The 25,702-nt window shown below is 39.2% G+C and overlaps 1 protein-coding gene across 1 annotated transcript in view; it reads right to left on the bottom strand.

Annotated features, from left to right (window-relative positions):
• Positions 1–8,174: 8,174 nt before the first annotated feature.
• Positions 8,175–25,702, bottom strand: part of MARCOL (MARCO like) — a 39,486-nt gene continuing 21,958 nt past the window's right edge. The window contains 4 exon segments of the mRNA XM_060416626.1: positions 8,175–11,950; positions 14,256–14,362; positions 24,699–24,736; positions 25,547–25,623. Coding sequence (XP_060272609.1) covers positions 11,898–11,950; positions 14,256–14,362; positions 24,699–24,736; positions 25,547–25,623 — 275 coding nt within the window. The 3' untranslated portion in view covers positions 8,175–11,897.

Below are 25,702 nucleotides of genomic sequence, written 5' to 3'. Positions count from 1 at the left end.
CGTGTTTGGTATGACCAGTGCATTCTCTTGGCAGAATTCAGTTAACCTTTGCCTGCTTCATTTTGTTATCCAAGGGCAAACTTGCCTGTTACTCCAGGTTATCTCTTGACTTCCTACTTTTGCATTCCAATCCCCAGTGATGAATAGAACACCTTTTTTTGGCGTTAGTTCTAGGAGGTCTTCTAGGTCTTCATAGAACTGATCAACTTCAGCTTCTTTGGCATCAGTGGTAAGGATTACCTGATTACTTGGATTACTGTGAGGTTGAATGGCTTGCCTTGAAAATGAACCAAGATCATTCTGTGGTTTTTGAGACTGCACCCAAGTACTGCATTTTGGCCTCTGTTGATTATGAGGGCTACTCCATTTCTTTTATTGGATTCTTGCCCACAGCAGTAGATTTAATGGTCACCTGAATTAAATTTGCCCATTCCTGTCCATTTTAGTTCACTGATTTCTAAGATGTTGATGTTTATTCTTACTGTGTCCTGCTTGACCATGTCCAATTTATCTTTATTCATGTACCTAACATTTCAGGTTCCTATAAAATACTGTTCTTTGCAGCGGCAGATTTTATTTTCATCACCAGACACATCCACAACTGAGTGTCATTTTTGCTTTGTCCCAGCTGCTTCACTCTTTCTGGGGCTATTAGTAGTTCTCCTCTGCTCTTCCCCAGTAGCATATTGGACATCTTCAGGCCTTGGAGACTGTTCTTTCAGTGTTGTATCTTTTTGTCCTTTTGTACAATCCATGAGGTTCTCAGGACCAGTCTGTCTTAGGTGGCCCTACATGGCATGGCCCATAGCTTCATTGAGTTATGCAAACCCCTTCAGCACGACAAGACAGTGATCCTTGAAGGGGTTTTATAGCTGAATAGTATTCTATTGTTTGTATACCTGTATACATGTGTAAAATCTTCTGTATCTATTCATTTTTTGATGGACCCTTAGTTGTTTCCATGTCTTGGCTCTATAACAGTACTGCTATGAACATTGAGTTGCATGTATCTTTTCAACTTAGAATTTTCATGTTTTCCAGATTTATGCCCAAGAGTGGGATTTGTGGATCATATGGTAGTTTTAATTTTAGTTTTTTAAGGAACCTTCATACCGTTTTCCAAATAGCCTATTTACACTGCCATCGATAGCATAGGAGTATTCCTTCTCTCCACCCCCTTTTCAGCATTTATTATTTTCAGGTTTTTTGACAAAAGTAATTGTGACCAGTATGATATGATACCAGTGGCTTTGAATTGCTTTTCTCTAATAATTAGTGACTTTGAGCATTTTTTTCATATGCCTGTTACCCGTCTATATATCTGCTTTGCAGAGATGTCTATTCAGGCCTTATGCCCATTTTTTGATTAAGTTGGTTTTTTTTTTTTGATAATGAGTTATAGAAGCTGTTTGTATGTTTTGATAAGTAAATCTTATTGGTTGAATAATTTACAAATATTTTCTCTCATTTTGTGGGTGTATGGATTTTGCTACGATTTATGTCATAGAATGATCTGCCTATGCTCTCTTTTAACAACTTTATGGTTCCATGTCCTAGATTTAGTCTTTAAAGCATTTTGAGTTAATTTTTTCATTTGACATGAGGGAGTATTCTAATTTTATTGATTGATATATGGCCATCCTGCTTTCTCAGCATCAATTGGTGAAGAGACTATCTTCTCTTTATTGTCTATCTTTGCCTCTTTTGCCATAGATTGATTGACTGTAGATGTATGAATCTGACAGAATGTGGTCCACTGGAGAAGGGAATGGCAAACCACTTCAGTATTCTTGCCTTGAGAACCCCATAAACAGTACGAAAAGGCAAAATGATAGGATACTGAAAGAGGAACTCCCCAGGTCACTAGGTGCCCAATATGCTACTGAAGATCAGTGGAGAAATAACTCCAGAAAGAATGAAGGGATGGAGCCAAAGCAAAAACAATACCCAGTTGTGGATGTGACTGGTGATAGAAGCAAGGTCCAATGCTGTAAAGAGCAATATTGCATAGGAACCTGGAATGTTAGGTCCAGAATCAAGGCAAATTGGAAGTGGTCAAACAGGAGATGGCAAGAGTGAACGTCGACATTCTAGGAATCATTAACTAAAATGGACTGGAATGGGTGAATTTAACTCAGATGACCATTATATCTACTACTGTGGGCAGGAATCCCTTAGAAGAAATGGAGTATCCATCACGGTCAACAAAAGGGTCCAAAATGCATTACTTGGATGCAATCTTGAAAATGACAGAATGATCTCTATTCATTTCCAAGGCAAGTCATTCAATATCACAGTAATCCAAGCCTATTCCCCACCAGTAAGAAGCTGAAGTTGAACGGTTCTGTGAAGACCTACAAGACCTTTTAGAACTAACACCCAAAAAAGATGTCCTTTTCATTATAGGGGACTGGAATGCAAAAGTAGGAAATCAAGAAACACCTGGAGTAACAGGCAGATTTGGCTTTGGAGTATAGAATGAAGCAGGGCAAAGGCTAATAGAGTTTTGCCAAGAGAATGCACTGGTCATAGCAAACACCCTCTTCCAACAACATAAGAGAAGACTCTACACATGAACATCACCAGATGGTCAACACCAAAATCAGATTGATTATATTCTTTGCAGCCAAAGATGGAGATCTATACAGTCAACGAAAACAAGCCTGGGAGCTGACTGTGGCTCAGATCATGAACTCCTTATCTGCAAATTCAGACTTAAATTGAAGAAAGTAGGGAAAACCAGTAGACCATTCAGTTAAGGCCTATATTGAATCCCTTATGATTATACAGTGGAAGTGAGAAATAGATTTAAGGGACTAGATCTGATAGACAGAGTGCCTGATGAACTATGGACGGAGGTTCATGACATTGTACAAGAGACAGGGATCAAGACCATCCCCATGGAAAAGAAATGCAAAAAAGCAAAATGGCTGTCTGAGGAGGCCTTACAAATAAGAGAAGGCCTTACAAAGAAAAGAAGAGAAGCAAAAAGCAAAGGAGAAAAGAAAAGATATAAGCATCTGAATGCAGAGTTCCAAAGAATAGCAAGGAGAGATAAGAAAGCGTTCCTCAAGTATCAATGCAAAGAAATAGAAGAAAAGAACAGAATGGGAAAGACTAGAGATCTCTTCAAGAAAATTAGAGAACCCAAGGGAATATTTCAGGCAAAGATGGGCTCGATAAAGGACAGAAATGGTCTGGACCTAACAGAAGCAGAAGATATTAAGAAGAGGTGGCAAGAATACACAGAAGAACTATACAAAAAAGATCTTTATGACCCTGATAATCATGATGGTGTGATCATTCACCTAGAGCCAGACATCCTGGAATGTGAAGTCAAATGGGCCTTAGGAAGCATCACTACGAACAAAGCTAGTGGAGGTGATGGAATTCCAGTTGAGCTATTTCAAATCCTCAAAGATGATGCTGTGAAAGTGCTACACTCAGTGTGCCAGCACATTTGGAAAGCTCAGCAGGGGCCACAGGACTGGAAAAGGTCAGTGTTCATTCCAATCCCAAAGAAAGGCAATGCCAAAGAATGCTCAGACTACCGCACAATTGCACTCATGTCACACGCTAGTAAGTAACGTTCAAAATTCTCCAAGCCAGGCTTCAGCAATACATGAACCGAGAACTTCCAGATGTTCAAGCTGGTTTTAGGAAAGGCAGAGGAACCAGAGATCAAATTGCCAACATCCGCTGGATCATGGAGAAAGCAAGAGAGTTCCAGAAAAACATCTATTTCTGCTTGATTGACTATGCCAAAGCCTTTGATTGTGTGGATCACAATCAACTGTGGAAAATTCTGAAAGACATGGGAATACCAGACCACCTGACCTGCCTCTTGAGAAATCGGTATGCAGGTCAGGAAGCAACAGTTAGAACTGGACATGGAGCAACAGACTGGTTCCAAATAGGAAAAGGAGTACATCAAGGCTGTATATTGTCACCCTGCTTATTTAAATTATATGCAGAGTACATCATGAGAAATGCTGGGCTGGAGGAAGCACAAGCTGGAATCAAGATTGCCAGGAGAAATATCAATAACCTCAGATATGCAGATGACACCACCCTTATGGCAGAAAGTGAAGAGGAACTAAAAAGCCTCTTGATGAAAGTGAAAGAGGAGAGCAAAAAAGTTGGCTTAAAGCTCAACATTCAGAAAACGAAGAGCATGGCACCTGGTCCCATCACTTCATGGCAAATAGATGGGGAAACAGTGGAAACAGTGCCTGACTTTATCTTTCTGGGCTCCAAAATCACTGCAGATGTTGATTGCAGCCATGATATTAAAAGACGCTTACTTCTTGGAAGGAAAGTTATGACCAACCTAGACAGCATATTAAAAAGCAGAGACATTACTTTGCCAACAAAGGTCTGTCTAGTCAAGGCTATGGTTTTTCCAGGGGTCATGTATGGATATGAGAGTTGGCCTGTGCAGATAGCTGAGCGCCGAAGAATTGACGCTTTTGAACTGTGGTGTTGGAGAAGACTCTTGAGAGTCCCTTGGACTGCAAGGAGATACAACAAGTGCATCCTAAAGGAGATCAGTCCTGGGTGTTCATTGGAAGGACTGATGCTACAGCTGAAACTCCAATATTTTGGCCACCTTATGCGAAGAGTTAACTCACTGGAAAAGACCCTGATGCTGGAGGGATTGGGAGCAGGAGGAGAAGGGGACGATAGAGGATGAGATGGCTGGATGGCATCACCGACTCGATGGACATGAGTTTGAGTAATCTCTGAGATTTGGTAATGGAGGCCTCCAGGGAGGCCTGGCGTGCTGCGATTTATGGGGTCGCAAAGAGTCGGACATGACTGAGCAACTGAAGTGAACTGTATAAATTTACTTCTGAGGTCTCCAGTCTGTTCCATTGATCTACTTTTCTGTATTTGTGGCAATACCATGTCGTTTTGATTATTCTAACTTTGTAGTAGTCTCAAGTCCGGGAGGGTTATGCTTCCATCTTTAATCTTTTCCCTCAGAATTACTTTGGCAATTCTCTTTTTTTTGTGGTTCCATATAAATTTTTGGATGATTTGTGCTAGTTCTGTGAAAAAAGTCATGGGTAATTGATAGAGATCACATTAACTGTGTAGATTGTTTTGGGCAGTGTGACCATTTTAGGGGTGTTTGCTTTCTTATCATTGAGATTTGAATGTTCTTTAAATATATTGGATAACAGTCCTTTATCAGATGGATCTTTTGCAAATCTTTCTCCAAGTCTGTGCCTTGTGTCTCATTCTCTTGATGTGTTTCACAGAACTGAATTTTTAATTTTAATGAAGCCCAGTTTGTCCTTTATTTCTTTTCTTTTTTTTTTTAAATTTTACTTTACAATACTCTATTGGTTTTGCCATACATCAACATGAATCCGCCACAGGTGTATACGTGTTCCCAATCCTGAACCCCTCCCACCTCCCTCCTCATACCATCTCTCTGGGTCATCCCAGTGCACCAACCCCAAGCCTCCTGTATCCTGCATCAAACCTAGACTGGTGATTTGTTTCTTATATGGTATTATACATGTTTCAATGCCATTCTCCCAAATCATCCCGCCCTCACCCTCTCCTGCAGAGTCCAAAAGACTGTTCTATACATCTGTGTCTCTTTTGCTGTCTTGCATACATGATTATTGTTACCATCTTTCTTTCATGGGTCAAGGCTTTGTTATTTTATCTACAAAGCCATCACCATACCCAGGGTCAGTTATGTTTTTTCCTATGTTATCTTTTAGAAGTTTTACAGTTTTACCTTTACACCTAGATCTGTGATTCATTTTGAGTTCATTTTTTAGAAAGTTATAAGGTCTGTGTCTAGATTGTTTTTGCATGTGGATGTCCAGTTGTTCCAGCACTGTTTGTTGAGAGAATTATCTTTTACCCATTGCATTGCCTTTGCTTCTTTGGCAAAGACAAGTCAACTGTATTTATGGAGGACTATTTCTGAGCTGCATAAAATTAAAAGACTCTCGCTCCTTGAAAGAAAAGCTATGACAAACCTAGATAACATATTAGAAAGCAGAGGCATCATTTTGCTGAGAAAGGTCCTTATAGTCTAAGCAATGGTTTTTCCAGTAGTCATGTATGGTTGTGAGAATTGGACCATAAAGAAGGCTGAATGCTGAACAATTGATGCAGAATTTTTTTAAATTAATTAATTAATTTATTTTACTTTACAATATTGTATTGATTTTTCCATACATTGACTTGAATCCACCATGAGTGTACATGTGTTCCCTATCCTGAAACCCCCTCTCTCTTCCCTCCCCATCCCATCCCTCTGGGTCATTCTAGTGCGCCAGCCCCAAGCACCCTGTATCATGCATCAAACCTGGGCTGGCAATTCATTTCACACATGATATTTTACATGTTTCAATGCCATTCTCCCATATCCATTCACCCTCCCCCTCTCCCACAGAGTCCAAAAGACTGTTCAATACATCTGTGTCTCTTTTGCTGTCTCGCGTACAGGTTTATCATTACCTTCTTCCTAAATTCCATATATATGCGTTAGTATATTGTATTGGTGTTTTTCTTTCTGGCTTACTTCACTCTGTATAATAGGCTCCAGTTTCATCCACCTCATTAGAATTGATTCAAATGTATTCTTTTTAATGGCTAAGTAATATTCCATTGTGTATACGTACCACAGCTTTCTCATCCATTCATCTGCCGATGGACATCCAGGTTGCTTCCATGTCCTGGCTACTATAAACAGTGCTGTGATGAACGTTGGGGTACACGTGACTCTCTCGATTCTGGTTTCTTCAGTGTGTGTGCCCAGCAGTGGGATTGCTGGGTCATAAGGCAGTTCTATATCCAGTTTTTAAAGGAATCTCCACACTGTTCTCCATAGTGGCTGTACTAGTTTGCATTCCCACCAACAGTGTAACAGGGTTCCCTTTTCTCCACACCCTCTCCAGCATTTATTACTTGTAGACTTTTAGATAGCAGCCATTCTGACTGGCGTGAAATGGTACCTCATTGTGGTTTTGATTTGCATTTCTCTGATAATGAGCGATGTTGAGCATCTTTTCATGTGTTGGTTAGCCATCTATATGTCTTCTTTGGAGAAATGTCTGTTTGGTTCTTTGGCCCACTTTTTGATTGGGTCTCTTATTTTTCTGGAATTGAGCTGCAGGAGTTGCTTGTATGTTTTTGAGATTAATTCTTTGTCCATTGCTTCGTTTGCTATTATTTTCTCCTATCCTTAAGGCTGTCTTTTCACCTTGCTTATAGCTTCCTTTGTTGTGCAGAAGCTTTTAATTTTAATTAGGCCCTGTTTGTTTATTTTTGCTTTTATTTCCAATATTCTGGGAGGCAGGTCATAGAGGATCCTGCTGTGGTTTATGTCAGAGAGTGTTTTGCCTATGTCTTCCTATAGGAGTTTTATAGTTTCTGGTCTTATGTTTAGATCTTTAATCCATTTTTTTTTCCCAGCACCACTTGTTAAAGAGATTGTCTTTTCTCCATTGTATATTCTTGCTTCCTTTGTCAAAGATAAGGTGTCCATAGGTGTGTGGATTTATCTCTGGGCTTTCTATTTTGTTCCATTGATCTATATTTCTGTCTTTGTGCCAGTACCATCCTGTCTTGATGACTGTGGCTTTGTAGTAGAGCCTGAAGTCAGGCAGGTTGATTCCTCCAGTTCCATTCTTCTTTGGCTATTTGAGGTTTTTTGTATTTCCATACAAATTGTGAAATTATTTGTTCTAGTTCTTGGAAAAATACTTTTGGTAGCTTGATAGGGATTGCATTGAATCTATAGATTGCTTTGGGTAGTATACTCATTTGATGCAGCATTTTGAGCCATGGTGCTGAGAAGACTCTTGAGAGTCCCTTTGACAGCAAGAAGATCAAACCAGACAGTTCTAAAGGAAATCAACCCTGAGTATTCATTGGAAGGACTAATGTTGAAGCTGAAGCTTCAATACTTTGGCTACCTGATACAAAGAGCTGATTTATTGGAAAAAACCCTGATGCTGGGAAATATTGAAGTCAAGAGGAGAAAGAGACAACAGAGGATGAGAAGGTTAGATCCATCACTGACTCAATGAACATGAACTTGGGTAAACTCTGGGAGATAGTGAGGGACAGGGAGGCACAGTCCATGGGGTCACAGAGTCAGACACGACTGAAGGACTGAACAACAACAATTTCTAGTCTCTCCATTCTGTTTCATTTATGTATTTCTTTGCCAATACTACACTCTTGGTTAATCAATTGAGTTTTGACAAGTCTTTTTCCTGATTTCTGATTGATTTTTTTCTCAGAAAGTTAAAATGCAAAACAATATTCTTTTCAACAAATTGTCTTGTGACAGCTGGATAACCACATGAAAAAGTAGAACTTTTACCCATAATTCTCACCATATACAAAAATTAACTCAAAATGGATCAGAGCTATAAATGCAGGTACTATTACTGTGATACTATTAGAAGGAAATCTAGAAATAAATCTTCCTGAGATAGGATCAGGAAGTAATTTCTTATATATTATATAAAAAGCACAGGCAATAAAAGAAAAAGAGAGAAATTGAAGTTCACTAAATTTTGAAATATTTTACATCAAAGGATGCTGTGAAGAAAGTTCAAAAGGCAACTCAAACATGGGAGAAAATATTTGCAAGTTGTATGTCTAATAAGGGCCTTTTGTGTTGTTGTTCTGTCTGACAAGTCATGTCTGACTCTTTGCGACCCTGTAAACTGCAGCACAGCAGGCTGTCCTGTTCTTCACTATCTCCCCGAGTTTGCTCAAACTCATGTCCATTGAGTCAGTAGTGCAATCCAACCCTCTCATCCTCTGTTGTCTCCTCCTCTTCTTGCTCTCAATCTTTCCCAGCATCAGAGTCTTTTCCAATGAATCAGCTCTTTGCATCAGGTTTCCAAAGTATTGGAATTTCAGCTTTAGCATCAGTCCTTCCAATGAATATTCAGGGTTGATTACCGTTAAAAGTGAAAGTCGCTCAGTCATGTCCGACTCTTTATGTCCCCATGGACTGCATAGTCCACGGAATTCTCCAGGCCAGAATACTGGAGTGGGTAGCTTTTCCCTTCTCGAGGGGATCTTTCCAACCCAGGGATCAAACCCAGGTCTCCTGCATTACAGGTGGATTCTTTACCAGCTGAGCCACAAGGGAAGCCCAAGAATACTGGAGTGGGTAGCCTATCCCTTCTCCAGGGGATCTTCCCGACCCAGGAACTGAACCTGGGTCCTGCATCACAGGTGGATTCTTTACCAACTGAGCTATGAGGGAAGCCATGATTTCCTTTAGGATTGACTTATTTGATTTTTGAGCCCAAGAAAATGAATCTGACACTGTTTCTACTTTTCCCCCATCTGTTTGCCGTGAAGTGATAGGAACAGATACCGTGATCTTCATTTCTTGAATGTTGAGTTTTAAGCTAGCTTTTTTACTCTCCTCTTTCACCTTCATCAAGAGGCTCTTTAGTTTCTCTTCACTTTCTGTCATTGAAGTAGTATCATCTACATATTTAAGGTTGTTGATATTTCTCCCTGCAATCTTGATTCCAGCTTGTGAGTCATCTAGCCGAGCATTTCATATGATTCTGCATATTCATTAAATGTGCAAGGTAATAATAAATAGCCTTGACATACTCCTTTCCCAATTTTGAACCAGTCTGTTGTTCCATGTCCAGTTTTAACTGTTGCTTCTTTTCCTGCATACAGGTTTCTCAGGAGGCAATTAATGTGGTCTGGTAATCCCATCTCTTTAAGAATATTCCACAGTTGGTTGTGATCCACATAGTCAAAGGATTTAGTGTCATCAACGAAGCAGAAGTAAATGTGTTTGTCGGTTTTTTTTTTGGGGGGGGGGAGTGGTATTCTCTTGCTTTTTCTATGCTCTATCATATGTTGGCTAGTTCGTTCTCTAGTTCGTTTGCCTTTTCTAAATCCAGCTTATATGTTTGGAAGTTTTCGGTTCACATACTGCTGAAGACTAGCTTGAAGAACTATCTTGCTAGCGTGTGAAATAAGTGCAATTGTATGGTAATTTGAATATTCTTTGGCATTGCTTTTCTTTGGGCTTGAAATGAAAACTGACCTTTTCCAGTCCTGTGGCCACTGCTGAGTTTTCCATATTTGCTGGCATAATGAGTGCAGTACTTTCACAGCATCATCTTTTAGGATTTGAAATAGTTCAGCCGGTTACTAGTGCCTAGTAACCAAATTATATAAAGAAAGAAAGAAAAGAAAGTGAAGTCACTCAGTCATGTCAGACTCTTTGCAACCCCATGACTGTAGCCTACCAGGCTCCTCTGTCCATGGGATTTTCCAGGCAATAGTCCTGGAGTAGATTGCCATTTCCTTCTCCAGAGGATCTTCCCAACCCAGGGATCAAACCCAGGTCTCTTGCATTGTAGACAGATGCTTTACCATCTGAACCACCAGGGAAAATTATATAAAGAACTCTACCAAATCAAAAAAAGGAATTTTAAAAAATTAACTTTTAAAATTCAGCATTCAAAAAACTAAGCTCGTGGCATCCAGTTCCAACCCTTCCTGGTAAATAGATGGGGAAAAAGTAGAAACAGTGACAGGTTTTATTTTCTTGGGCTCCATTGCAGTCACCACTGTGGACGGTGACAGCCATGAAATTAAAAGACATCTGCTCCTTGGAAGGAAAGCTATGACAAACCTGACAGCATATTCAGAAGCAGAAATATCACTTTGCTGACAACGTCTGTTTGGTCAAACAATGGTTTTTCCAGTAGTCATGTATGGATATAGATTTGGACCATAAAGGAGGCTGAGCCCTGTAGAATTGATGCTTTCGAATGTGGTGCTGGACAAGACTCTTGCAAGTCCCTTGGATAGCAAGGAGATCAAACCAGTCAATCCTAAAGGAAATCAACCCTGAGTTTTCACTGGAAGGACTGATGCTGAAACTGAAGCTCCAGTACTTTGGGCACCTGATGGAAAGAGCTGACTCATTTGAGAAGACTCTGATGCTGGGAAGGATCGAGGGCAGGAATACAGTGGGTGACAGAGGATGAGACGGTTGGATGGCATCACTGATACAATGGACATGAGTTTGAGCAAACTCCAGGAGATAGGGAAGGACAGGGAAGCCTAGCATGCTGCAATTCATGGGGTCTCAAAGATTCAGACATGACTTAGTAACTGAACAATAACAATGTTTTAAAAAGGCAAAGAATTTAAATAGATATTTCTCTAGAGAAGTTATGCAAGTGGCCAATAAGCACATGAAAAAACATTAAACACTGTTAATCATAAGGGCATGTAAATCCAACCCCAATTGAATATTAATTCACACCCATGGGGATAAATATAATTTTTTTAAATATAAAATTGTGATTTTGTTTGAGAATATGGAGAAGTTGGAACTCTTTTGCAACCCTTATGAGGAAGGAAAGGGTCCCCTCTCTGTTTCAAACAATTTCACTGTTCCCTCAAAAAATATTAAAGATAGCATTATCTCTACATTTCTTTTACTATAACAAAGCTTTAAATGAGCAGTGGGCCCTTTAGTCAATGTCTGCTTCTTGTTAGTGGGAGATGGAAAGTAATGGAAAGCCATCATCAGACTTAGACTAACTTAGACTAGAAATGGATAGCCTAGGTCGAGGAAAGCTGTCCCATCTATCATTTGAATATCACTCAGCTACCTTTCAGAGAAGGCAATGGCAGCCCAGTCCATTACTCTTGCCTGGAGAATCCCATGAACGGGGGAGTCTGGTAGGCTGCAGTCCATAGCGTCGGGAAGAGTCGGACATGACTGAGCGACTTCACTTTCACTTTTCACTTTCATGCATTGGAGAAGGAAATGGCAACCCACTCCAGTGTTCTTGCCTGGAGAATCCCAGGGATGGAGGAGCCTGGTGGGCTGCCATCTATGGGGTTTCACAGAGTCAGACACAACTGAAGCGACTCAGCAGCAGCAGCAGCAGCAACTGCCTTTTGGCTTATTTATGAAAGAGAAAGAAAATAACATGTAAATTTTTTCCCAAGCTTCAGAAATCTTATGCTATCTTTGAATAGATTTTTCAATTAATTCAATTATAGAACTTAAGTTCTAATCAATTATTTAACTAATTAAGGTTCTTATTGTTTAACATTTGTGGTCTTAACATTAACTTAAGTGCTTATTAGAATTCAATTTCCTAGCCCCTTTTTCTTGGAAAATTTGATTCAATAGGATAGAAAGGAGCCAAACAGTTTGTACTTTTGGTAAATACCAAATAATTTTGAAATAGTTCAAATTTTCATCTTTGAAAATATTGAAAATATATTTGATTATAGTTACCAAATGTATGCACATATCCTAACCCCTTATTGAAAGAAAGGATGTTTTAATAAAGATAACACCATTATTAACATTTTAATGAGTGAAATATTTATTATTTTAAATTACACTAGCTTTTATGTTATCAAGCATGCAAGTGACATTAATTTTTCAAACTACCATTGAATAAATTGAACACAAAGAATGAAAATCCTGAAATCATAAAAAATTAATTTTGGGAAGAATTTGAATGCTCTATATTCTATCAATAGCTCTTGTTTCATAGAATTGACCTGGTCAGCTCTGATTGAGAAGACTCTAATTGCCTGTAGAATACACCACAAAATGTAGTTACAATAAAAACCAAATTATGAGCTGCTTTATCAATATTCACATTCACCAAAGTGTTGAAAATAAATATTGGCATCATTATTCCTATAAAGAAAGAGAGGAAACAATTAGAGTTTTAAGGAAGAAATAAAGTACATTACACTTTTAAAAAAATTAAAAAGGATATTAATGGAAAAACTGGTGAAATCCAAACAAATTCTGTAGATTAGTTAATACTGACAAACCAAAGTTAATTTGTTACTTTTGACCTGTGTGCCAGGTTTGGATGAGTTAATCTTAGGAGAAACTGGATAAAGGATACAAAAACTTGGTACTATCTTTGAAATTTCTCTGTAAATCTAAAATTACTCCACCATAAATTTTTATTTAAAAAGGAATATTTTAAACTCTCAATGTAGTATCACTGAGAAAATTAACTCAATGCTGTAAGTTCTACCATAGATTGTACAGATTGGAGTCATTTCTGTGGTAGAGAAATGTAGATAATATGCATGCAGGATAGAGTTTGGATGTTAAACATAAAAACTCCAAAAATCTTTTCAATAAGGAGGATTTGAAAATGGAACAAGATAGAGTGGCTGTGTTCCACTTGCAGAAGCAACTGGACTCTGCTTGCTCCTAGAGCCGGTTCCCATCTGGGCCCAGTCTGCCGGTTCCCCTGTGCACTTAGTCTGATTCAGGTTTGGGACTCACCCAGATCTGAGAGAGGAGAGATTGGAGACTATCAGCAGTCCTCCAGAAACACATGCCTCTTTGGGGATTAAATGTGCAAAGATTTTGTGAGAGGAAATACCCTATGAGAGGAAATGAGGCAGGAGGTAGAAAGGCTGGCTAAACCTTCAGACTGCAGACTCCCTCAGTGGAAGGAGGCGGAAAGGGAGATTAGATAGAGGTGCTCTAGAATGCCCCGCTCTCCAGGGAAGATTTGGAGGCTGTCATAGTGGCTCAGATGGTAAAGCATCTGCCTGCACTGTAGGAGACCCAAGTTTGATTCCTTGGTAGGAAAAATCCCCTGGAGAAGGGAATGGCAACCACTCCAGTATTCTTGTCTGGAAAATTGCATGGACAGAGGAACCTGGCAGGCTATAGTTCATGGGATCGCAAAGGGTCAGACACAACTGAATGACTAACACACACAGAGAGTTTTTGAGACATAGTCAACCTTGACAGGAGTCCCTTTCTAACATGAGTGGGCTGATTATGATAAATTTCTGAATTCAGTGGTCCGTTTGGTTCTTGAACAATTATGCTCCCTTCAGCTGGAAGTCTGCATGGGTCAATCACAAGGCCACCACCGAGAGCTATCGTTCTGCATCTGGGCTTTGGAATTACATTATATTGGTTCTTAGTCTGCCATTAGTAACTCATAATTAAGTTAAACTAATTGTTTACACATTTGCACAATATCAATCAAAGCTATCAATAGCTCAAACACAAAACTACTTTCAGAAACAAGAACTTCAGGGAAAGAAACAAGAGTGGCCCTTAATATTTTACAATGATCTTAGTTATATATATATATATATGTATATATATATAGTGCCTTGGTACAATCAGCAACACAGATTTACCATCACTTTGTGATGATTTCTTCATACCTTGGAAGACCAAATATTTACTATTGTGTACTTACATCTTTTCATTGCAGAAAGTACATTCATTGCTGTAGGTTTTTGCATCACTTGCACAGATTGGATCGTATTCTCTGGTGCAAACTTCTGTATACACTTTACAGTCTGGCTGTTAAATGTAGAGACAACATAAAATTCATCAGGGAATGAAAATCTGAGTAAAATTTGTTTAATCTTGATATGAAGTGCCATGCATGAAAATTGGAAATATATTTTATATTTAGGTTTAAAAAAAAATAATTTATTTATTTCTAGCCTTGCTGGGTCTCTGTTGCTATGTGTGCTTTTTCTAGTTGTGGTGAGCGAGGACTACTCTAGCTGCAGTTCGTGGGCTTCTGATTGTGGGGCTTCTTTTGTTGCAGCGTGTGGACTCTAGGACACGCGGGCTTCAGTAGTTGTGGTTCCCAGGCTCTAGAGCACAGGCTCAATAGTTACAGCACGCGGGCTTAGTTGCTCTGTGGTATGTGGGATCTTCCCTGTTCAGGGATCGAACCCATGTCTCCTGAATTGGCAGACAGATTCTTTACCACTGGGTCACCAGGGAAGCAACCTATGTTTAGTTTTAAAAACTACTATCACCGGAGGGAAAGATGGCGGAGGAATAGGATGGGAAGACCACTTTCTCCCTCACAAATTCCTCAAAAGAACATTTCAACGCTGAGCAAACTTCACAAAACAAATTCTGTAGGCTGGCAGAGGACATCAGGCAACCAGAAAAGCAGACCTTTGTCTTCAAAAACAGGTAGGATAAAATATGAAAGACGAAAAAGGAGACAAAGGAGGTGGGGAGGAGCTCCGTCCCGGGAAGGGAAGCCCGTCCCGGGAAGGGAATTTTAAGAAGAGAGGTTTCCAAACACCAGGAAACACTCTCCCTGCCAAGTCTGTGGCGAGCCTTGGAAACACAGAGGGCAACATAACAGGAAGGAAAAATAGATAAATAATTAAAACCAACAGATTACAAGCCCAACAGTAACTCCCCCAGCGGAAAAGCAGCACAGACGCCTGCATCCGCCATTGGGAAGTGGGGGCAGGGCAGGGACGCGCGGGAGGCGCGGGCTGCAGAGCTTTGTAAGAATCGGGCAGGAACGCCCCACGCGCAACCAGAACGACCTAACTTGGGCTAGCAAACCAGACTGTGGGATAGCTACCACGTGAAAAGCTCGAACATAAGACCCTGCCAGGACCGAGCACAGAACAAAGGACGGAACGGAAAAGCCGGCTGCAGACCATCCCCCGCCGGGGACAGGCAGCCAGAGCCGTAAGGGCTGGAAAGGGGCAATTGCAGACCCGGAGAGACTTTACTTACCTAACTGCAAGCAGGCTCCTTTGCTAAGACTTCTGGGGGTGCTGGACAGTCACAATCTGCCTCATGGGGTGCGCCAGCGGTCCACCCAGAAAGCTGAGCAGCAGCGGCAGAAAAGGTGACAAGCCGCGGCAACCGCGCTCGCCAAACTCCTGAGCTACTCGGACCTGGGAAGGGCCCAAAGCGCAGTTCCAGCCGAATCTGTGCCTCTGAGGGCTGCCTGAGCGCCGAACCTGAGCGGCTTGGACCGGGGAAGTGCACGCAGCCTAGGGCCGGCCCCAGACGGTTCCCGGCTGAGCATCGTAGAACCGGAGCGGTTTGTGCGCCGCGAGAAAGGACAGGTCAAGCGGGGCAGAGATACTGTGTGCACACGACAGTGCTATTTGTTTGCAGCATCACCCCTCCCCACAGCGCGACTGAACTAGTGATCCTAAAAAACCAGCAAACAGAAGAAGTTAATCAGAGGGAACCACCTTGGAAGTGATCCCACACGGCCCATAACACCAGAAAGGGCCAGATATATATTTTTTAAATATTTTTAAAAGCATTCCTTTTTTTTTTTTTGCTTTTTTTTCTAACTTTGTTTTAATTGTTAAGTCTTCTATTTCTCCTCTAATTTTTATTTCTATAACCTATTATTACTATTTTTTTAAGACCTTTTTTTTTTTTTTTTAAGGCAAACACCATATATAGTCTTTGGATGGTTGTTGATGGTTTTTTTTTTTGATTGTTTGTCTGTTTGTTTGGTTTTTAATAATTCTTTTTCTTTCTTTTTTTTCTTTCTTCCTTTTTCCTTCTGCTTCTCTTTAATATTGTATCTTTGAAAATCCAACCTCTACTCTAGATTTTTAATCTTTGCTCTTAGGTGTTTATTGCCAATTTTGTGCATTTAAAAACCCAAACTTCACTACCCCAGTTTACCTGAGAGTGAGATTACTGGCTTGACCACTCTCTCCTCCTCTGGACTCTCCTTTTTCTCCACCAGGTGGCCTCTGTCTCTTTTCCCCCCCATCTCTCCTCTATCCAACTCTGTGAATTTCTGTGTGTTCCAGACGGTGGGGAACACCTAAGGAACAGGTTACTGGCAGGATTTGTCTCTCTCCTACTCATTCCTCTCTCTGATCCTCCTGGTCATCTCTGTCCACTTCCTCCCTCTCCTCTTCCCCGTATAACTCTGTAAATACCCCTGAGCGGTCCAGACTATAGAGCGCACATAAGGACGTGACTACTGGCTAGTTTGCTCTCTTCTCTTTTGATCTCACAGCATCTCATTCCAGTTCCCTCTAACTACCTCCTCCATCTTCTCTTCTCCTTATAACCCAGTGAACCTCTCTGAGTGTCCCTCAATGTGGAGAAACTTTTCATCTTTAACCTAGATGTTTTATCATCGGTGCTGTATAGATGGAGAAGTCTAGAGGCTACTGTAAAAATAAAACTGAAAACCAGAAGCAGGAGGCTTAAATCCAAAGCCTGAAAACATTAGCGAACTCTTGAATTCAGGGAACATTAAGCAATAGGAGCCCATCTACTGCCTTCATACCTACACCGAAACCAAGCTCCACCCAAGGGCCAACAAGTTCCAAAACAAGACATACCACGCAAATTCTCCAGCAACACAGAAACAATCCCCTGAGCTTCAATATACAGGCAGCTCAAAATTATCCCCAAACCTTTGATGTCTTGTAACCCATTATGGGTTACTCCACTGCACTCCAGAGAGAAGAAACCCAGCTCCACCCACCAAAACTCCAACACAAGCCTCCCTAATCAGGAAACCTTGACAAGCCACTGATAGAACCCCACCCAAAGTGAGGAAGCTCCATAATAAAGAGAACTCCACAAATTACCAGAATATAAAAAGGCCACCCCAAACGCAGCAATATAACCAAGATGAAGAGACAGAGGAATACTCAGCAGGTAAAGGAACAGGAGAGTTGCCCACCAAACCAAACAAAAGAGGAAGAAGTAGGGAATCTACCGGAGAAGGAATTCCGAATATTGATAGTGAAAATGATCCAAAATCTTGAAATCAAAATGGAATCACAGATAAATAGGCTTGAGACAAAGATTGAGAAGATGCAAGAAAGGTTTAACAAGGACCTAGAAGAAATAAAAAAGAGTCAAAATATAATGAATAATGCAATAAATGAGATCAGAAACACTCTGGAGGCAACAAATAGTAGAATAACAGAGGCAGAGGATAGAATTAGTGAAATAGAAGATAGAATGGTAGAAATAAATGAATCAGAGAGGAAACAAGAAAAACGAATTAAAAGAAATGAGGACAATCTCAGAGACCTCCAGGACAATATGAAACGCTCCAACATTCGAATTATAGGAGTCCCAGAAGAAGAAGACAGAAAGAAAGATCATGAGAAAATCCTTGAGGAGATAATAGTTGAAAACTTCCCTAAAATGGGGAAGGAAATAATCACCCAAGTCCAAGAAACACAGAGAGTTCCAAATAGGATTAACCCAAGACGAAACACCCCAAGACACATATTAATCAAATTAACAAAGATCAAACACAAAGAACAAATATTAAAAGCAGCAAGGGAAAAACAACAAATAACACACAAGGGGATTCCCATAAGGATAACAGCTGATCTGTCAATAGAAACTCTTCAGGCCAGGAGGGAATGGCAAGACATACTTAAAGTGATGAAAGACAATAACCTACAGCCCAGATTACTGTACCCAGCAAGGATCTCATTCAAATACGAAGGAGAAATCAAAAGCTTTACAGACAAGCAAAAGCTGAGAGAATTCAGCACCACCAAACCAGCTCTCCAACAAATTCTAAAGGATATTCTCTAGACAGGAAACACGAAAAGGGTGCATAAACCAGAACCCAAAACAATAAAGTAAATGGCAACGGGATCATACTTATCAATAATTACCTTAAACGTAAATGGGTTGAACGCCCCAACCAAAAGACAAAGACTGGCCGAATGGATACAAAAACAAGACCCCTCTATATGCTGCTTACAAGAGACCCACCTCAAAACAAGGGACACATACAGACTGAAAGTGAAGGGCTGGAAAAGATATACCACGCAAATAGAGACCAAAAGAAAGCAGGAGTGGCAATACTCATATCCGATAAAATAGACTTTAAAACAAAGGCTGTGAAAAGAGACAAAGAAGGCCACTACATAATGATCAAAGGAACAATCCAAGAAGAAGATATAACAATTATAAATATATATGCACTGTCGGCGACGGAATGAAACACCAACACTGCAGAGTAAATCATATAACACAGCTATGATATGCACACAGGGCAAGCTGCCAAGCACTATGATTCAGAGACTATACAGGCAGATAACATAGCTAAGACTTTTGAGGAATCAGAGAAACATCCTTGTGTGCAAGCAATAAAACAAACAGGATAGCTGAGCATCTTGAAGAATGCGTCCTACAATGCACCCAATATAGGAGCACCGCAATATGTAAGACAAATGCTAACAAATATGAAAGGGGAAATCAACAATAACACAATAATAGTGGGAGACTTTAATACCCCACTCACACCTATGGACAGATCAACTAAACAGAAAATTAACAAAGAAACGCAAACTTTAAACGATACATTAGATCAGTTAGATCTAATTGATATCTACAGGACATTTCACCCCAAAACAATGAATTTCACCTTTTTTCAAGTGCTCATGGAACCTTCTCCAGGATAGATCACATCCTGGGCCATAAATCTAAACTTGATAAATTCAAAAAATTCGAAATCATTCCAAGCATCTTTTCTGACCATAATGCATTAAGATTAGATCTCAATTACAGGAGAAAAACTATTAAAAATTCCAACATATGGAGGTTGAACAACACACTTCTGAATAACTAACAAATCACAGAAGAAATTAAAAAAGAAATCAAAATATGCATAGAAACTAATGAAAATGAAAACACAACAACCCAAAACCTGTGGGACACTATAAAAGCAGTGCTAAGAGGAAAGTTCATAGCAATACAGGCATACCTCAAGAAACAAGAAAAAAGTCAAATAAACAACCTAACTCTACAACTAAAGCAACTAGAAAAGGAAGAGTTGGAGAACCCCAGAGTGAGTAGAAGGAAAGAAATCTTAAAAATTAGGGCAGAAATAAATGCAAAAGAAACAAAAGAGACCATAGCAAAAATCAACAAAGCCAAAAGCTGGTTCTTTGAAAGGATAAATAAAATTGACAAACCATTAGCCAGACTCATCAAGAAGCAAAGAGAGAAAAATCAAATCAACAAAATTAGAAATGAAAATGGAGAGATCACAACAGACAACACAAATACAAAGGATCATAAGAGACTACTATCAGCAGTTGTATGCCAATAAAATGGACAACGTGGAAGAAATGGACAAATTCTTAGAAAAGTACAATTTTCCAAAACTGAACCAGGAAGAAATAGAAAATCTTAACAGACCCATCACAAGCACGGAAATTGAAACGGTAATCAGAAATCTTCCAGCAAACAAAAGCCCAGGTCCAGACGGCTTCACAGCTGAATTCTACCAAAATTTCGAGAAGAGCTAACACCTATCCTCCTCAAACTCTTCCAGAAAATGGCAGAAGAAGGTAAACTTCCAAACTCATTCTATGAGGCCACCATCACCCTAATACCAAAACCTGACAAAGATGTCACAAAAAAAGAAAACTACAGGCCAATATCACTGATGAACATAGATGCAAAAATCCTCAACAAAATTCTAGCAATCAGAATCCAACAACACATTAAAAAGATCATACACCATGACCAAGTGGGCTTTATCCCAGGGATGCAAGGATTCTTCAATATCCGCAAATCAATCAATGTAATTCACCACATTAACAAATTGAATAATAAAAACCATATGATTATCTCAATAGATGCAGAGAAGGCCTTTGACAAAATTCAACATCCATTTATGATAAAAACTCTACAGAAAGCAGGAATAGAAGGAACATACCTCAACATAATAAAAGCTATATATGACAAACCCACAGCAAACATTATCCTCAATGGTGAAAAATTGAAAGCATTTCCCTAAAGTCAGGAACAAGACAAGGGTGTCCACTTTCACCGCTACTATTCGACATAGTTCTGGAAGTTTTGGCCACAGCAATCAGAGCAGAAAAAGAAATAAAAGGAATCCAAATTGGGAAAAGAAGAAGTAAAACTCTCACTGTTTGCAGATGACATGATCCTCTACATGGAAAACCCTAAAGACTCCACCAGAAAATTACTAGAGCTAATCAATGAATATAGTAAAGTTGCAGGATATAAAATCAACACACAGAAATCCCTTGCATTCCTATACACGAATAATGAGAAAGTAGACAAAGAAATTAAGGAAACAATTCCATTTACCATTGCAACGAAAAGAATAAAATACTTAGGAATATATCTACCTAAAGAAACTAAAGACCTATATATAGAAAACTATAAAACACTGATGAAAGAAATCAAAGAGGACACTAATAGATGGAGAAATATACCATGTTCATGGATCGGAAGAATCAATATAGTGAAAATGAGTATACTACCCAAAGCAATTTACAAATTCAATGCAATCCCTGTCAAGCTACCAGCCACATTTTCACAGAACTAGAACAAATAATTTCAAGATTTGTATGGAAATACAAAAACCTCGAATAGCCAAAGCAATCTTGAGAAAGAAGAATGGAACGGGAGGAATCAACTTGCCTGACTTCAGGCTCTACTACAAAGCCATAGTCATCAAGACAGTATGGTACTGGCACAAAGACAGACATATAGATCAATGGAACAAAATAGAAAGCCCAGAGATAAATCCACACACATATGGACACCTTATCTTTGACAAAGGAGGCAAGAATATACAATGGAGTAAAGACAATCTCTTTAACAAGTGGTGCTGGGAAAACTGGTCAACCACTTGTAAAAGAATGAAACTAGATCACTTTCTAACACCGCACACAAAAATAAACTCAAAATGGATTAAAGATCTAAATGTAAGATCAGAAACTATAAAACTCCTAGAGGAGAATATAGGCAAAACACTCTCAGAAATAAATCACAGCAGGATCCTCTATGATCCACCTCCCAGAATTCTGGAAATAAAAGCAAAAATAAACAAATGGGATCTAATTAAAATTAAAAGCTTCTGCACAACCAAGGAAAATATAAGCAAGGTGAAAAGACAGCCTTCTGAATGGGAGAAAATAATAGCAAATGAAGCAACTGACAAACAACTAATTTCAAAAATATACAAGCAACTTATGCAGCTCAACTCCAGAAAAATAAACAACCCAATCAAAAAATGGGCCAAAGAACTAAATAGACATTTCTCCAAAGAAGACATATGGATGGCTAACAAACACATGAAAAGATGCTCAACATCACTCATTATTAGAGAAATGCAAATCAAAACCACAATGAGGTACCACTTCACACCAGTCAGAATGGCTGCGATCCAAAAATCTGCAAGCAATAAATGCTGGAGAGGGTGTGGAGAAAAGGGAACCCTCCTACACTGTTGGTGGGAATGCAAACTAGTACAGCCACTATGGAGAACAGTGTGGAGATTCCTTAAAAATTGCAAATAGAACTACCTTATGACCCAGCAATCCCACTTCTGGGCATACACACCGAGGAAACCAGAATTGAAAGAGACAAATGTACCCCAATGTTCATCGCAGCACTGTTTATAATAGCCAGGACATGGAAACAACCTAGATGTCCATCAGCAGATGAATGGATAAGAAAGCTGTGGTACATATACACAATGGAGTATTACTCAGCCGTTAAAAGAATTCATTTGAATCAGTTCTGATGAGATGGATGAAACTGGAGCCAATTATACAGAGTGAAGTAAGCCAGAAAGAAAAACACCAATACAGTATACTAACACATATATATGGAATTTAGGAAGATGGCAATGACGACCCTGTATGCAAGACAGGAAAAAAGACACAGATGTGTATAATGGACTTTTGGACTCAGAGGGAGAGGGAGAGGGTGGGATGATTTGGGAGAATGAGAATTCTAACATGTATACTATCATGTAAGAATTGAATCGCCAGTCCATGTCTGACGTAGGGTGCAGCATGCTTGGGGCTGGTGCATGGGGATGACCCAGAGAGATGTTGTGGGGAGGGAGGTGGGAGGGGGGTCATGTTTGGGAAAGCATGTAAGAATTAAAGATTTTAAAATTTAAAATAAAATAAAATAAAATAAATGACAAAAAAAATAAAAAATAAAAACTACTATCTATAACACTAGAACTTATAGAACTAACACATATCCCACTTAAAAGTAAAATATTATTGTTTTCATAAACCTGCTATAATTTTTTTAAAGAGGTTATAAAACTGGCTAAATGTGTTTTTGTAATTTAGTGGCCATCATCTTCACTTCCCTTTCGAACTCAAGAAGAAATCATGAAATTAGATTGTTCTTTTTCTTATTCTTGTTCTTGATAATTCCAACTAAATCCATGTGTTTGTGCATGTGTGTGTATATATGTGTGTGTGTGTATATCTATATCTATCTATCCAGAAGATACAAATGCAGTTTGTTGACTGTTGACAGTTTTGGTAATTGGCATATTTAAAAATGCTGTGTATCTGCTTGTATCATTTACTTTTTAAACATGTGATTTTGTTTATTCAGATATTTAGAGATATAGGTGTTTTTTTTTAACCTTTATGTAATAACAACAGACTGGTTCCAAATAGGAAAAGGAGTACATCAAGGCTATATATTGTCACCCTGCTTATTTAATTTATATGCAGACTACATCATGAGAAATGCTGGGCTGGAGGAAGCACAAGCTGGAATCAAGATTGCTGGGAGAAATATCAATAACCTCAGATATGCAGATGATATCACCCTTATGGCAGAAAGTGAAGAGGAACTAAAAGACTCTTGATGAAAGTGAAAGAGGAGAGTGAAAAAGTTGGCTTAAAGCTCAACATTCAGAAAATGAAGATCAAGGCATCTGGTCCCATCACTTCATGGCAAATAGATGGGGAAACAGTGGAAACAGTGCCTGACTTTATCTTTCTGGGCTCCAAAATCACTGCAGATAGTGACTGCAGCCATGAAATTAAAAGACACTTACTCCTTGGAAGAAAAGTTATGACCAACCTAGATAGCATATTGAAAAGCAGAGACATTACTTTGCCAACTAAGGTCTGTGTAGTCAAGGCTATGGTTTTTCCAGTGGTCATGTATGGATGTGAGAGTTGGCCTGTGAAGAAAGCTGAGCACCGAAAAATTGATGCTTTTGAATTGCGGTGTGGAGAAGACTCTTGAGAGTCCCATGGACTGCAAGGAGATCCAACCAGTCCATTCTAAAGGAGATCAGCCCTGGGTGTTCTTTGGAAGGAATGATGCTAAAGCTGAAACTCCAGTACTTTGGCCACCTCATGCGAAGAGTTGACACATTGGAAAAGACTCTGATACTGGGAGGGACTGGGGGCATGAGGAAAAGGGGACGACAGAGGATGAGATGGCTGGATGGCATCACCAACTCGATGGATGTGAATTTGAGTAAACTCCAGGAGATGGTGATAGACAGGGAGGCCTGGTGTGCTGCAATTCATGGGGTTGCAAAGAGTTGGACATGACTGAGCGACTGAAATGAACTGAATTGAATATCATACTATGTGGATCTATAGAAATTTTCATCTTAAATATACATTTAGGTTGATTCTTTTTTCCTTTGTTATGCTAAGATTAACACTACTACTCTAAACACCTTCAACCTTTCTCAGATGCTTGTATGAAGCAACATATGTGCCCATTAATTAAATTTTTGTGTAACAGAATATGCACATTTTTATGTTATCTAGATAATGACAGATAGCTTTGTATAGCTAAGTTTCTATTTTTTGACCTTGTTGTAATACTGCTGCTGCTGCTATGTCGCTTCAGTTGTGTCCAACTCTGTGTGACCCCATAGATGGCAGCCTACCAGACTCCCCTGTCTCTGGGATTCTCCAGGCAAGAACACTTGAGTGGGTTGCCATTTCCTTCTCCAGTTGTAATACTATATTTCTAGTTTTGGAAAGACCTCTCTGATGCACAAGTTTTGATTAATGTTGCTGTTAAAATTTATGATATATGAAAGTTAATTGCTTATCTTTTTCAACCTGCATCTGTATTAACTTACCGGAAATCTGAAATCAGGTTCAAAATAAATTTCTGCAACTAACACATGGGTAAAAAAAAGGAAGTTAAAAATGAAGGAGGAGTGGGGGAAGGGGCAAGGGAGGAGAGGGAAAGGAAGATGGGGAGGGAGGATAAAGGGAAGAGGAGGAGAAGAAAGAAATAGAAGGAGTAGAGAGGGAGAAAAAGGAGGAAGAGGAGGAGAAAGGGAAGGGGGAGAGAAGAATCAATTTTAGTAAACAAGGCTCATATTTATTAGTAGCAGAAACATGTGCACATTAAATATTAGAGACTCCACAACTAATGAAGCAAGACTTTCCTGTCATTAACAAAACAAAAGAATTATAAAACAATACTAAATTTGGAAATATTTTACTATTATTTTTCGATTATTCTAACTGTGAAAATTAATGCGACGTATTTTTGAATTCTAAACAGCTTTCTTTGAAGGTATCATAAGGGATTGAGATTGAGTGATAATCAGAATATCAAGCAATACCAGATGTAGAAAAGATCATTTCTCGCCCCAGGTTTGCCTTTAACAATCTGACCGCCAGAAAGAAAAAAATATATAGGTCATGTTCAATAGTTGTAGACAAAGACCAAAATTCTAGTGCCCACTCTCACCCGCCCTACTCTGTCTTTACTTGTCCAAAATGGGAAATGAGAAAAAGCAACCTACTGATCCCTTTTTCAAAAGACATTTGTAATATGCCCTTTTTCACTTTATCAGTTTAAGATTTATAAGCCCAGTAAAAAAACAACCTCCTTCATTCCTAGATTAGAGAAGTTGTTTCCCACATTTTCTAAGATATGTAAAATATTTCATCTTGCACTGGAAAATTCACTCACCAGAATAAAGAGGAAATACCAAGGCAATGATGAAAATAGCTTTGATCCATGATAAGAAGAGAGACATTTTGTCAAGTCTGTGGAAGGAAACTTTGACATGTTTATAACACAGAGACAAATTTCTATTTCTAGATGAAAGTTTCTTATGATATGGGA

This window comes from Ovis aries, chromosome 5, assembly GCF_016772045.2.
Source record: "Ovis aries strain OAR_USU_Benz2616 breed Rambouillet chromosome 5, ARS-UI_Ramb_v3.0, whole genome shotgun sequence".
NCBI classification, from domain to species: domain Eukaryota; kingdom Metazoa; phylum Chordata; class Mammalia; order Artiodactyla; family Bovidae; genus Ovis; species Ovis aries.
Note: the sequence above shows the minus strand (reverse complement) of the source record. Positions and strands in the feature narration are given on the sequence as shown.